Source organism: Salvelinus alpinus, chromosome 6 (assembly GCF_045679555.1).
Source record: "Salvelinus alpinus chromosome 6, SLU_Salpinus.1, whole genome shotgun sequence".
NCBI lineage: Eukaryota > Metazoa > Chordata > Actinopteri > Salmoniformes > Salmonidae > Salvelinus > Salvelinus alpinus.
In genome coordinates this window covers 18,480,044-18,494,331 of record NC_092091.1, presented here as the reverse complement: position 1 = coordinate 18,494,331, position 14,288 = coordinate 18,480,044, and the positions used below count along the sequence as shown (strand labels likewise).

At 40.8% G+C, this 14,288-nt stretch overlaps 1 protein-coding gene across 4 annotated transcripts in view; it reads left to right on the top strand.

Moving 5' to 3' along the window:
- Positions 1–6,071, top strand: part of LOC139578286 (transcriptional enhancer factor TEF-3-like) — a 31,281-nt gene extending 25,210 nt beyond the window's left edge. For all 4 annotated transcript variants that reach the window (XM_071405690.1, XM_071405688.1, XM_071405689.1 and 1 more), the window contains exons 9-11: positions 2,951–3,091; positions 4,317–4,469; positions 5,063–6,071. In XM_071405690.1, coding sequence (XP_071261791.1) covers positions 2,951–3,091; positions 4,317–4,469; positions 5,063–5,176 — 408 coding nt within the window. In that variant the 3' untranslated portion in view covers positions 5,177–6,071. The remainder of the gene's footprint in view (positions 1–2,950; positions 3,092–4,316; positions 4,470–5,062) is intronic.
- Positions 6,072–14,288: the final 8,217 nt, after the last annotated feature.

Below are 14,288 nucleotides of genomic sequence, written 5' to 3'. Positions count from 1 at the left end.
CAAAGTGGAATTATGTTTTTATAAATTCTTGTAAATTAATTACAAATGAAAAGCTGATATGTCCAGAGTCAATAAGTATTCAACCCCTTTGTTATGTCAAGCCTAAATGTTCATGAGTAAAAATGTGCTTAACAAGTCACATAAGTTGTATAGACTCACTCTGTGTGCAATGATGGTGTTTAACTTTCTTTTTTTTTGACTACCACATGTCTGCACCCCACACATACAATTACCAGAAATGTTCCTCAGTCAGGCAGTGAATTTCAAACACAGATTCAACCACAAAGACAAGAGAGGTTTTCCAATGCCTCGCAAAGAAGGACACCTATTGGTAGATGGGTATAAATTTTTAAAAAGCAGACATTGAATATCCCTTTGAGCATGATGAAGTTATTAGTTACACTTTGGATGGTTTATCAATACACCCAGTCACTACAAAGATACAGGCATCCTTAACTCCGTTGCCAGAGAGGAAGGAAAAACACTCAGGGATTTCACCATAAGGCCAATGGCGACTTTAAAACAGTTGAATGGTTTTGATAGGAGAAAACTGAGGATGGATCAACATTGTAGTTACTTCACAATACTAACCTAATTGACAGAGCGAAAGGAAGGAAGCCTGTACATAATAAAAATATTCCAAAACATGCATCCTGTTTGCAATAAGGCACTAAAGTAATACTGCAAAAAATGTGGCAAAGAAATGAACTTTTTGTCCTGAATACAAAGTGTTGTGTTTGGGGAAAATACTACATAACACATCACTGAGTACCACTCTTCACATTTTTAAGCATGGTGGTGGCTGCATCATGTTATGGGTATGCTTGTCATTGGCAAGGACTAGTGAGTTATTTTTACAACAAAAAGAAATGGAATAGCGCTAAGCACGGGCAAAATCCTTGTTCCGTCTGCTTTCCAACAGACACTAAGAGACATTCACCTTTCAGCAGGACAATAACCTTAAACACAAGGCCAAATATACACTGGAGTTGCTTATCAAGGCAACATTGAATGTTCCTGAGCGACCTAGTTACAGTTTTGACTTAAATCGGCATGGAAATCAATGGCAAGACTTGAAAATGTCTGTCTAGCAATGATCAATAACCAACTTGACAGAGCTTGAATAATTATTTACCCAGAAAGACTCACAGCTGCAATCGCTGCCAAAGGTGATTCTAACATGTATTGACTCAGGGTTGTGAATAAATATGTAAATCAGAGATTTCTGTATTTCATGTTCAATACATTTGCAGAAACTTCTAAAAACATGTTTTTCCTTTGTCATTATGGGGTATTGTGTGTAGGTGGGTGGCAGAAATCTATTTAATCCAGTTTAAATTCAGGCTGTAGTGGCAAAATGTGGAACGTCAAGGGTTATGAATACTTTCTGAAGGCACTGTATGCAGCTATCCCGGACTGACTGGAGAAACAAGCCCATATGACTGCTGCTAGTGCCAGATGCATCACCTCAACATATCTTATTATAGTGGGTCTGATTGTACGGAGGGGGCTCTCCAACCCTCATGACACCCATGACAAAACACACACACACAGACAAACAACCAACCAACATCTGGACATTTCAACAGCCACGCTGAGTGCAAAAAAGAAATAAAAATACAGCAACCTTATCTGAGGTGACTTATACCTCGTTTCCTCCTTCATAAAGTGAGAAAGAAAACCCAGTTCATTCGAGGCGGCCAGCCAGCCACCCGGGCATGACTTGGGGGCGTCCTGAGGCTCTGGCTAGTTGTCATGGTGACGGTGACAGGCTGCTGGCCCGTCTCCAAAGCTATGGCATTCTAGATTGAATTTCCAGCTCCCCGACCGGCCCTGCCTTCTCCCCACAGCGCCCGTGGCCCTGTCCTAACGGATTGTCTCGCGCCTTTGAAGTGCCCGGAGAATCCGATTTGAGCCGGCCCTTGTAAATTGTTACACAGGAGCCCGGCCTGGCTGATCTAATCAGCCAATTGAGGGCTGTTGATTATAATTGGATGAATTCCCTCGCAGGCCGTTAGGGAAGTGGGGAGCGCAGGTTCGGGGAGGGTCACTGGGCCCCGGGGATGAAGACAAATGAGAGAATCACAGGAGCGAGGGATGAAGACGAGGAGCGGGGCGATGAAGAGAGGCTGAGCGCTGTATTAATGGCCCATTAGGAGACAAGGGCCTGAGAGGGGAAAAGGTAAAGCCCTCCGTGTATGTACTCCTCTACCATGACAGAGATGACGCCTCATCTCGATGTAAAATATTATATAGCATCAGATTACCCTCACCCCCATCATTCCCTTAACCATTAGGAGGGATAAAAATATATCTGACCCAGTATCGGTGACTAGGGGCAGATTCTGCCTTAGACAGACATGAAGTTGGATGCACCTGACGAAGAGAGAGTCCCGTCTGGCACTAACGCCACAGCTAGACACAGCATCTTGGGAATGCAGAGGCGGGATTGGCAGCCTAAATTAAGTCAACACAGGCCAGGCCAATAGATGCTGCTTGGCTTTGCAGAGCGTTAGTCGCAGGCTTTGTTGAGCCATCACACATTTTGGGTAACACGTTTCAGAAAGCCAACAGACACACATACACTTTTCCCTGTTCCTTGAAACAAAGTCTATTAAATTATAAGAACCGGACATTACTGAAAGAAAACTTGATGTATAACGACTGAAGTAGATTTCTGTTGGGGTTTTTGATTGAACTGTCCAGAACTGAAAATGTGTCTCGTCTTAGACTGGCAGGTTGCAGGTTGTTCGAACAATGCCTTATCCTCTTGCTAAGACTGACAGGTTGTGTGTGTGGTCTGTGTGGACCTCCTCCTGTCTTTCCTGTACTGTCCTATCTGTTCAATAAAAGATAGCGGGGGGAGGTTGTTGTTGACTGTGTGGCTCCTCTCTCTCTGTGCAGGTTGTTCTGTTGTTGTTGACTGTGTGGTTCCTCTCTCTCTGTGCAGGCTGATCTGAGTGCCAACCTGCAGGAAGACAGAGGTTTCTTCTACGGCGTGTCCAGTCAGTACGAGAGCTCTGAGAACATGATCATCACCTCCTCCACTAAGGTCTGCTCCTTCGGAAAGCAGGTGGTGGAGAAAGTAGAGGTGAGAGAGACACCAGAAGGATTACTCTAGCGCCATCAGTAGAGACTAAAAAGTACTTGTAAAAATAAATAAAAACTAAGAAATACATACCATAGATGCAGATAAAGACTAGATACAGTAGATACAGAAATGGATATGGATTATGTAGAGCTTTGGGTCCAGGATTGGCATAAAAAAATAGATGTTTTAGACCTGTTATCTCTCCACACTTCACTGACTCTTGACTGCTGATAGAACACAGGTTCTACTATGCTGGTAGACTTATTTAACCAGGTAAGAATTTGACCTGGTACTAAAATATAAGGGGATTTGAATGATTGACAGTTGAACTGATAGGCGGGGTCAACATTTGAGGTCAATGACTGTGGTTATTTTCCCTCTGAGAATGAATAATAACCCAACCAGTGGCTGTGATGGATTCAACTCACTATTCCCTGCTCTGTGGTCCAGAACAGACCATCACAAGACAACACTTACACTCCTCACCCTGACTCACTGTCCCAAATGGCACCCTATTCCCTAGTTAGTGCACTACTTTTGGCCAGAGCCCTATAGGTCCGGGTCAAAAGTAGTGCACACTATAGGGAATAGGATGCCATTTGGGCCAGAACACCAGTGTTCTGTGTTGCCTGTCCACCACAGCATCACTGTTATCCCTACAGAGATGTGTTGTACAACACTCAAACACATACACATATTCACACGGATATTGATGGGAAGCCAGGCCAGTCATCTACTATAATGTAATGACATTCAACAGTGATTATGGTAGCTATTATCTATAGACTATATTTAAGCAATAAGGTACCTCGGGTGTTTGTGGTATATGGCCAATATACCACGGCTAAGGGTTGTTCTTAAGGACGACGCAACACGGAGTGCCTGGATACAGGCCTTAGCTGTGGTATATTGACCATATACCACAAACACCCGAGGTGCCTTATTGCTTTATAAACTGGTTACCAACGTCATTAGATCATTCAAAATAAATGTTTTGTCATACCCGTAGTATATGGCCTGATATACCACGACTGTCAGCCAATCGGCATTCAGGGCTCGACCCACCCAGTTTATAATTAGTGTTATCTATCAGGTACATATGACATACCTTTCATTTCATCTATGAGGGCTATAATGTATTTTTAATGTGATATCTCTAGGACCATGTCCTGGTATATTGAACATACAGTATATCATATATTGGATACATTGTGTGTGTCCCCAGACGGAGTATGCGCGGTTTGAGAATGGGCGGTATGTGTTCAGGATCCACCGGTCCCCACTGTGTGAATACATGATCAACTTCATCCACAAGCTCAAGCACCTGCCAGAGAAGTACATGATGAACAGTGTACTGGAGAACTTCACCATCCTACAGGTAAAGGCGCACACACAATTACCAGCTATCATTTAAAATATTGTAGCAGACAACTGTTCACTTGTCAACCACCTGCTTGAAGAGTTTTCAATGCAGAAGCGATTGAGAGCAAGGAACGGGAAACGGGAGCAAGGAGAGTACCACCATAGTAACAATGTGGTCATCAATATAAGGGTTCAAACTCACTGTTCATTCCATTGGCAACTGCAGTCCAGACACAATGACCATATTGAACCCACACAGCAGATCACATCGCAACATGTTATTAGGTTCTCAATGGGCTGATTTAGCCCATATTAAACATGAGCTGCACACACACATGTATCAATGCTATGTATTATGCATCAAGTGCTTCTTTTAGGGATAGGACAATGATATGGTGAAAGTATTGTTCTCAAAAGGAGCTCATGCATTTTGACAGTTCGCTTTTGTGTAATTGCTTGTACCACTCTGTCAGTGAGAGATGAGACCGACCTGTATGCAAAATAATAAATCATTTGTATTGCTTAAAAATGTATATTTTTGAGAAATGTGTGTAGTAGTATTATAGCTAGTGGTGTAAAAGGACTGTGCATGTGGGTCTGTCTCTGCAGGTTGTGATCAACAGGGACACACTGGAGACCCTGCTGTGTATAGCCTATGTCTTTGAGGTGTCTACTAGTGAGCATGGAGCCCAGCACCATATTTACCGGCTGGTCAAAGACTGAGACAGCCCTGTGGACAGAACCACTATAGGCCAACAACACCCCAACCATGGACAAGCTCCTCTGTAAGCTGCAAGCACAATACGATTGTCTGTCAGGACCCAAAGAAGCACTGGGCGGGTTGCTTGCCCACTGAAACTAATGTGGAAGAGTTGGCCTGGGAGCTGGAGTGAACTATACCACTGTGTTATGTGAAAGAGAGGAGCAGAGGGTGGGAACCTTCATTGTGGTATATCTGGATGTACAAGAGGAGCCAAATGTCAAGACAATGCATGAGAAATTGTTGTTTTTCATCTCATATTACTAGTGCTTGCTTGTTTTGATTTAGTTTCATTTTAGACAGCTGCATGAGCGGTATTTGTTTTTTGTCCATGGGCTCCACCTAGTGACTTCTAATGTATATTACACACAGGGAAAGAGGACGAAAGGAGAACTGGAAGCAAGACTGCACATTTATAGTATTGTTTTGGTGCCAATGTTTGTATTATTTGAGTAAAAATATGTACAGTACCACAGCCATCTCCCCTGAAAAATAATCTCTATTGAAGAAAATGAGAGTGAAGATTATGATTTAAATAAATATTGTATCCACCTGGTTTGATGATCAAATTAAATGTTTTGGACTATTGTTGAATGAAATTGAGCACAACTCGCATATAGTAGATACCTCTGCTTGAATCTGCTATCTGTAATTGAAGATGACTAGCTACAGTATGAAGAAACTGTTGTAATCTATTTTTGGCACTGAACTGAAGTTTAAGATGGAAATACCCTTCACATATCATACTTAACAGATCAGGTTGCTTGATTTTTGTTCTTAATGTGATCTATTGAGACCAATATATGAACATGTCATACTACAATTGTTATACCTGTAATAAAACGATGATAAAAATGAGTTCTCAGGTAAGTTTCAAACAAAACGATATAAAATGCATCCATGTTGGGGCTCCTGAGTGGAGCAGCGGTCTAAGGCACTGCATCTCAGTGCAGTGTGTCGATACAGCAAAAAAGTGTTTTCTACTACTTTCGCGGTTATTTGACCATATTAGCTCAGAGGCCGTGTTCGACATGATCAAAACCGTAATGTATCATCGGTAAATTGTGACTGACTGATCTACAAATGATAACGAGTAGTTGTGTATGGTGCAAGGTTATTTGTAGATCAGTCTGTCAGTAGCAATGTCGAACAAGCCCATTGTGATCGACGCTAGAGCAATACCAGAGACAGAAGATGAAGTGAGACACCTCAGGTCGTCACTAGTTCCCACAGTCACAAAGTCAGAAGGCCCACCTACTCGACCAATCAGATGAGGGAGTGTGACACAAATAAATGTGCAAAAGGAGCACCTAACATGAAATCCGACAAAATATCTCAAAACAAGACATGGTGTTAAGGACAAGATTAAACGAGTCACTTACGATTCCCCACATGGCAGTTTCTTGTCATTGTTGGTAGCTATCTGGCCATCCAGAATCACAACACACCGGTCTTCTGCCCCATTGAAGCGTGCATATTGTTTTCGAGAAGTTGTCAGTTTACCTATCTAAACAGTGCCTTCAGAAAGTATTCATACCCCATTACTTATTCCACATGTGTTACAGCTTGTATTCCAAATGGATTAAATAATTTTATTCTCACCCATCTACACACAATACCTCATAATGAAAAGTGAAAGCATGTTTTAAGAAATGTTTGCAAATTTAATACAAATGTAATAGAGAAATATCTCATTTACATAAGTATTCACACCCCTGAGTCAATACTTTGTAGAAGCACAGCTGTGTCTTTCTGGGTAGGTCTCTAAGAGCTGTGCACACCTGGATTGTGCAACATTTGCCCATTATTTTTCAAGCTGTCAAATTGATTGTTGGTCATTGCTAGACAACTATTTTAAAGTCTTGCAATAGATTTTCCAGTAGATTTATGTCAAAACTGTATCTCTCCCACTAAGAAACATCTTCTTGATAAGCAACTCCAGTGTAGATTTGGCCTTGTGTTTTAGGTTATAGTCCTGCTGAAAGATGAATTCCTCTCCCAGTGTCTGGTGGAAAGCAGACAGAACCAGGTTTTCCTCTAGGATTTTGCCTGTGCTTAATACCATTCCATTAATCCCCCCCTCCCCCCAGTCCTTAATGATTACAAGCATACCCATACCATGATGCAGCCACCACTATGCTTGAAAATATGGAGAGTGGTACTCAGTAATGTAACTACAATGTTGTTGATCCATCCTCAGTTTTCTATCACAGCCATTAAAGTCTGGAAGGTCACCATTGGCCTCATTGTAGTATATCCCTTAGCGGTTTCCTTTCTCTCTGGGCAACTGAGTTAGGAAGGAAGCCTATGTAAAACATTTATAAAACATAATTCCACCTTAACATTATGCGGTATTATGTGTAGGCCAGTGACCAAATATCTAAATGTAATAAATGTTTAATTCAGGCTGTAACACAACATGTGTAAAAAGTAAAGGGGTGTGAATTCTTTCTGAAGGCACTGTATTTCTCGAGTTCGTTTGAGGACCAAGTAACTAAATACATTCGGGAACAAGAATTGTCAACGTCACTAAAGTTCCTAACATTGAAAAAGGACAAAAGTTTGGCGCAAAAGGATGTTGTCTTTTCTTTTCGAGATATCTAATAGCTAACTTTTGCTACTCATCTAAAATTAGCTAGCTAATGGATTCGATTCCAAGCACAGAGTTATTCTATTTGATAGAGCAAAGTTGTTTGTTTCCCTACAACCCTTTCATTCTAGTAGTAATATGTCACACTCTTGATCTTCAACAGATGCATAAACTTAGACAGGGGAAAAAAAACTAACTTGGGTGAGTAAAGGTTTTCAATTCAATGGTGTTCTCAAGTTGTCGGCACAAAGATGAATTAATGCCACCATGGGAAAGACAAACAAAAGCCAAAGAGAAACATGCTGCTGGAATGAACTAGAAGGCAGTATGTTCAAAGACAGATCATTTCAGTTCATTAATGTTGAAGTACTAACTAACAATTGAATGTTTCTCAATGAAGTTGAAGAAGATGGGACATGAAATGGGTGCACTTATTATCCCACTTACACTGTAAAGAGCTTCGGCTTTCTATCACAGTGGCATGTAAGCCCAATCAATAATTATTACATGTTTTGCTGTACAAAGATGGAAACTGGTAAAAAATACCAAAAGGTGGACTTCAAGGCTATAATAAACACTGCCCACGTTATCTGTGTTCCTGGTTTTAAGGTAAAGTATATCAACCTATTGTTGGTCAAAGTCTAAGGCTGCGTTTACTCAGGCAGCCCAATTCCAATTAAAACATGTTTTCTCATCTCAATATGTTAAATAAGTTAAATAAATGCCCATAGTAAGTTCCTAAGTGCCAAATAAAGTAGTTATTTTAAATAAGTTTCTTAAGTCAGCCAAACCGCCGTTTATATCAAATCTGCCAAAAATCTTCAATTTTTCAAAAATAAACATTTTGGAGAACATTTCTGTGAAACTGTACGTTTTACTTGTGGATTTTGAAAGTAAAAATCTAAAATCAAGCTGTGTCAATTTGTTTGTGTACAATGCAGCTATTAGAGTAGGCCTAAACCAATTTTGGGTTAAGATAAGTAATTATGAGTAGGTGCAAACGTCATGATAAGCTTGCAAGCTGAGTTTAAATAAGAGATCAGATTACCACTTCACATTTAGAACGAATAGTTAGTTTTATTATGGCTAATAAATAACCAAATCATTGTTGGATCACTAGATAAAATAAATGGTTTTATCAATTGTTGTGCTGATCAATAGGAAATGCATTACCTCTTTCAAATGAATATGTAGCTTAAAGTGGTGTGCATTTGTATTTATTTTTGCAAGAAAGATGGTGATGCTTCAATAATACACATTTACAATAGGCCAATATCTAAAAATACATACAGCCCTAATGATTTGTGTATGAATTCATACAGATGTCACATCATCTGAGGAGTATGTGTTGTGCCTGCTATGGTTGAGACACATCATAATCTTGAATACACAGTGGGTGTCATGTTTGGCTGATAAATTTGACTAAAATTGAAATGTAAACTTACAAATGGTACCACAAAGATGGTTGTCCACCCATCAGAGAATGTTGTCTTAAATGGGAATAAACACTGTTTAAAATGATATTGGCAGTCTTCCATAGCTGTCACACCCTGATCTGTTTCACCTGTCTTTGTGATTGTCTCCACCCCCTCCAGGTGTCGCCCATCTTCCCCATTATCCTCTGTGTATTTATACCTGTGTTCTCTGTTTGTCTATTGCCAATTCGTCTTGTTTGTTCAAGTCAACCAGTAGTTTGTGTCTCAGCGCCGGCTTTTTCCAGTCTCTCTTTTCTCGCCCTCCTGGTTTTGACCTTCACCTGTCCTGATTCCGAGCCCGCCTGCCTGCCCCTGAGCCTGCCTGACGACCTGTACCTTTGCCCCTCTCTGGTTTACTGACCCCTGCCTGCCTTGACCTGTCTATTGTCTGTCCCTGTTGGATATTAAACTATTGTTTATTTGACGTGGTCTGCATCTGGGGCTTACCTTCATACCTGATAATAGAATACACATTCCCATTCAAGATTTGTGGTGCTAATTGAAACTTAAAATTTCAATTCATTTACATTTTCATTGATTGTAGTTGTCTAAAGGGATCTGTTAATTATATTAATTATATTTCTGACTGAAATGACACCCACCCTGTATTCAAGAGTATGCTGTGTCTGAATAATAGTGAATATATCAAAAATAGGAAATAACACATTCATACAGTAACCAAAAAAGTGTTACACATATTTCAATCAATCAATCAAATGTATTTTATATAGCCCTTCGTACATCAGCTAATATCTCGGAGTGCTGTACAGAAACCCAGCCTAAAACCCCAAACAGCAAGCAATGCAGGTGTAGAAGCATATTTGAGATTCTTCAAAGTAGCCTCCCTTTGCCTTGACAGCTCTGCACATTCTTGGCATTCTCTCAACCAGCTTCGTGAAGTAGTCACCTGGAAACAAGCTCACATTGCAGATTGTTTGCAGGTTTTGTTGTCATATTTGTAGTAAATGGTTCACCTTAAACAATGAACTTACAGTGCACATGAGGAGCCACACAGGGGAGAAATCATATCACTGCCCCGATTGTGGCAAAACATTCAATCAGAGTGGAACTCTGAAATATCTCAGAAGGATTCACACAGGGGAGAAATAATAACATTGCAGTCATTGTGGGAAAAGCTACAGGCACTATTTGAAAATGACCATTTGGATTCACACAGAGGAGAAATCAGGCTATGTTACTGCCCTAATTGTGGCCAGGCTTCAATCCAATTGGATATCAAAAGATACACATGAGGACTCACACGGGAGAAACAGTGAGAGTTCTATTAATCTGAGCCGTGGTGCCACAGTCTGTGGCCTGTGACATGAACGGGCAAAAGTGTTGAGGGAGGAGTGCCCTTCTCTAATAGAACAGTAAACTGCACCATTCAGTCATTTTGTCAACAAGGCAGCATGGCACATCATCCAGAAACATATCTCTTTTCCATAAAATATACAATGTGTACAAAACATTAAGAACACCTGCTCTTTCCATGACATAGATTGACCAGGTGAAAGCTATAATCCCTTATTGATGTCATTTGTTAAATCCATGTCAATCCCTGTAGATGAAGGGAAGGATTTTTAAGCCTTGAGACAATTGAGACATGGATTGTGTATGTGTGCCATTCAGAAGTTGAATTAGCAAGACAAAATATTTAAGTGGCTTTGAATGGGGCATGGTACACCGGTCTGTGTCAAGAACTGCAACGCTGATGGGTCTTTCACGCTCAACAGTTTCCCTTCTGTATCAAGAATGGTCCACCCACCAAAGGACGCTTTTGACATCTTGTAGAGTCCAAGCCCTGACAAATTGATGTTGTTCTGAAGGCAAAATGAAGGGGTACAACTCAATATTAGGAAGGTGTTCTTAATGTTTTGTACACTCAGTGTATGTTCACATTTTCTAACTAGTTTTCATTGTAAAGGCAGATAAAGCAGTCATTTTCATGTGAACACAGATTCCCAATTACTCCACGTGCTTAATCTAGCCTAGGCTACGTCACCTTTGTTTTGAGCCGACTTCGCGGTGGGCTTTGAACTGGGCACCTGGCTCACGCTCGGGAGGCAGCCCGGTTCCAAAACGAATACAAATCACTTTTTACTCGCTGCAAACTCCTCCCACAGGGGTTACCCGGGCCAGATAATCAAATCCCCTCAGCTACCCTGGTTACCCCGGTGGGAGGAGTTTGCACTGAGTGAAAAGATCATTCATTTACATCATGTACATTTTATCCACAACAGAATAAATGTTGATAACCTTGTACATTAAGGTGTCTCTACCTGCTCTCTTCTCTCTCTTTTTTGACAGTGTTCCATGATCACAGTCTTCTATCTTCTGATGCTAAAAAGCTCCATTGAACAAAACGTCTGATGAGAAATAAAAAAGCAATATTAAACATTGCAAAAATCTAAATGGTTGGTCTAATTAGCGATCCGTAGAATTAATATGTAAAATCCACACAATTTATGTCTAAAGGACTCTAAACGCCCATCAAGAGGCATTTCATTGATCTAATCTTCTCATGTGCCCTATCATACTTCATTGTATTTCTTTGAAATGTATCCCCCTTTCCTCTTCCTTAAAGCTATCAGACCTGAGAGCGTTGGATTGATGATAGCAGTAACCCCTTTCTCATATTCATTACATACGGATCAGTTATTACCTCAAGAAAGAAAGGAAGGAAGCTCAAGGAAACATGACGATGCGCTTTTTCGTCAGTTTCCCACTAGCTATAGAGCTCGCCAGCTTGTAGTCCAAAAGAATGGAAATTAGTTACCCCTGGTTCATTCAGCCATTCCTATGAGGAAAATTATAGGGTTTAGGGATAAACGCTGAAAATTCGTTCTGACTTTAACACATACTTAGGATATCTTGTTTATTTTGTTCTATTATGAAGCCTTTATGTGCTTTGTGTTTTTTCATATTACATAAATGCTTTAAAATTTACAAAGAACAAAATGTAAAAGATCTCCTAAGCCTGTGTTTTGCACATCCCTTATTTTCTAGATTTATCCAAAAACCCTACAAAAATTATATTAATTTCCCCATAGGCTTTGTACAACGAACCATAGCGGAGTTAGTGCCTACAAAAAGATTCCATTACTATTGATCTCTATAGTCGGGCACATTGGACGCGTCATAATACCAATACAACCTAGCGGTAAAACCCGGTAATGGTTCCAATTGTTTTTTCCCAATTAATTTATGCATCTTGAATTTTATAAACTTCATATAAGGTCTGTGTTTTGTGTAGGCTTACCCTGGCTTGACATTTTGATAGTCATGTAATTCTCTCTCGAACAAGGCGAGTTTCAATACATTTGCCTCAATTTACTCTCAAAAATGTTAAATGCTAATAATGCTAACCTAATTTCTACCAGCATATTAAATGTGCAACCAGAGGGAAAAAAACTCTACACCACCTTTACTTCACACACAGAGACGTGTACAAACCTCTCTCTCCTGCCCTCCATTTGGCAAATCTGAACATAATTATATCCTCCTGATTCCTGCTTACAAGCAAAAACTAAAGCAGGAAGCACCAGTGACTCGGTCAATAAAAAAGAGATCAGATGAAGCAGATGCTAAGCAACAGGACTGTTTTGCAAACACAGACTGGAATATGTTCCTGGATTCTTCCGATGGCGTTGAGGAGTACACCACATCAGTCACTGACTTCATCAATAAGTGCGTCAATGACGTCGTCCCCACAGTGACTGTACGTAAATACCCCAACCAGAAGCCAACATCCGCACTCAGCTAAAGGCTACAGCTGCCTCTTTCAAGGAGCGGGACTCTAACCCAGAAGCTTATAAGAAATCCTGCTATGCCCTCCGACGAACCATCAAACAGGCAAACCGTCAATACAGGACCAAGATTGAATCGTACTGCACCAGCTCCGACGCTCGTTGGATGTGGCAGGGCTTGCTAACTATTGCAGACTACAAAGGGAAGGACAGTCGCGAGCTGCCCAGTGACACAAGCCTACCAGACGAGCTAAATTACTTCCATGCTCGCTTCGAGGCAAGTAACACTGAAACATGCATGAGAGCATCAGCTGTTCCGGGCGACTGTGTGATCACGCTCTCTGCAGCCGATGTGATTAAGACCTTTAAACAGGTCAACATTCACAAGACCGCAGGGCCAGACGGATTACCAGAACGTGTACTCTGAGCATGAGCTGACCAACTGGCAAGTGTCTTCACTGACATTTTCAACCTGTCCCTGACTGAGTCTGTAATACCAACAAGTTTCAAGCAGACCACCATAGTCCCTGTGCCCAAGAATACTAAGGTAACCTGCCTAAATGACTACTGACCCGTAGCACTCAAGTCTGTAGCCATGAAGTGCTTTGAAAGGCTGGTCATGGCTCACATTAACAACATTATCCCAAACCCTAGACCCACTCCAATTTGCATACCACCCCAACAGATCCACAGATGATGAAATCTTTATTGTACTCCACACTGCCATTTCCCACCTGGACAAAAGGAACACCTACACTACCATTCAAAAGTTTTGGGTCACTTATAAATGTCCTTGATTTTGAAAGAAAGAAAAGAAAAGCACACATAACATCAAATTGATCAGAAATACAGTGTAAACGTTGTTGTAAATGACTATTGTTGGAAACGGCAGATTATTTTATGGAATATCTACATTGGCGTACAGAGGCCCATTATCAGCAACCATCACTCCTGTGTTCCAATGGCACGTTGCGTTAGCACAGCTGAAAACTGTTGTCCTGATTAAAGAAGCAATAAAACTGGCCTTCTTTAGACTAGTTGATTATCTGGAGCATCGGCGTTTGTGAGTTTGATTACAGGCTCAAAATGGCCAGAAACAAAGCACTTTCTTCTGAAACTCGTCAGTCTATTCTTGTTCTGAGAAATTAAGGCAATTCCATCCAAGAAATTGCCAAGAAACTGAAGATCTCGTACAACGCTATGTACTACTCCCTTCACAGAACAGCACAAACTGGCTCTTAGAATAGAAAGAGGAGTGGGA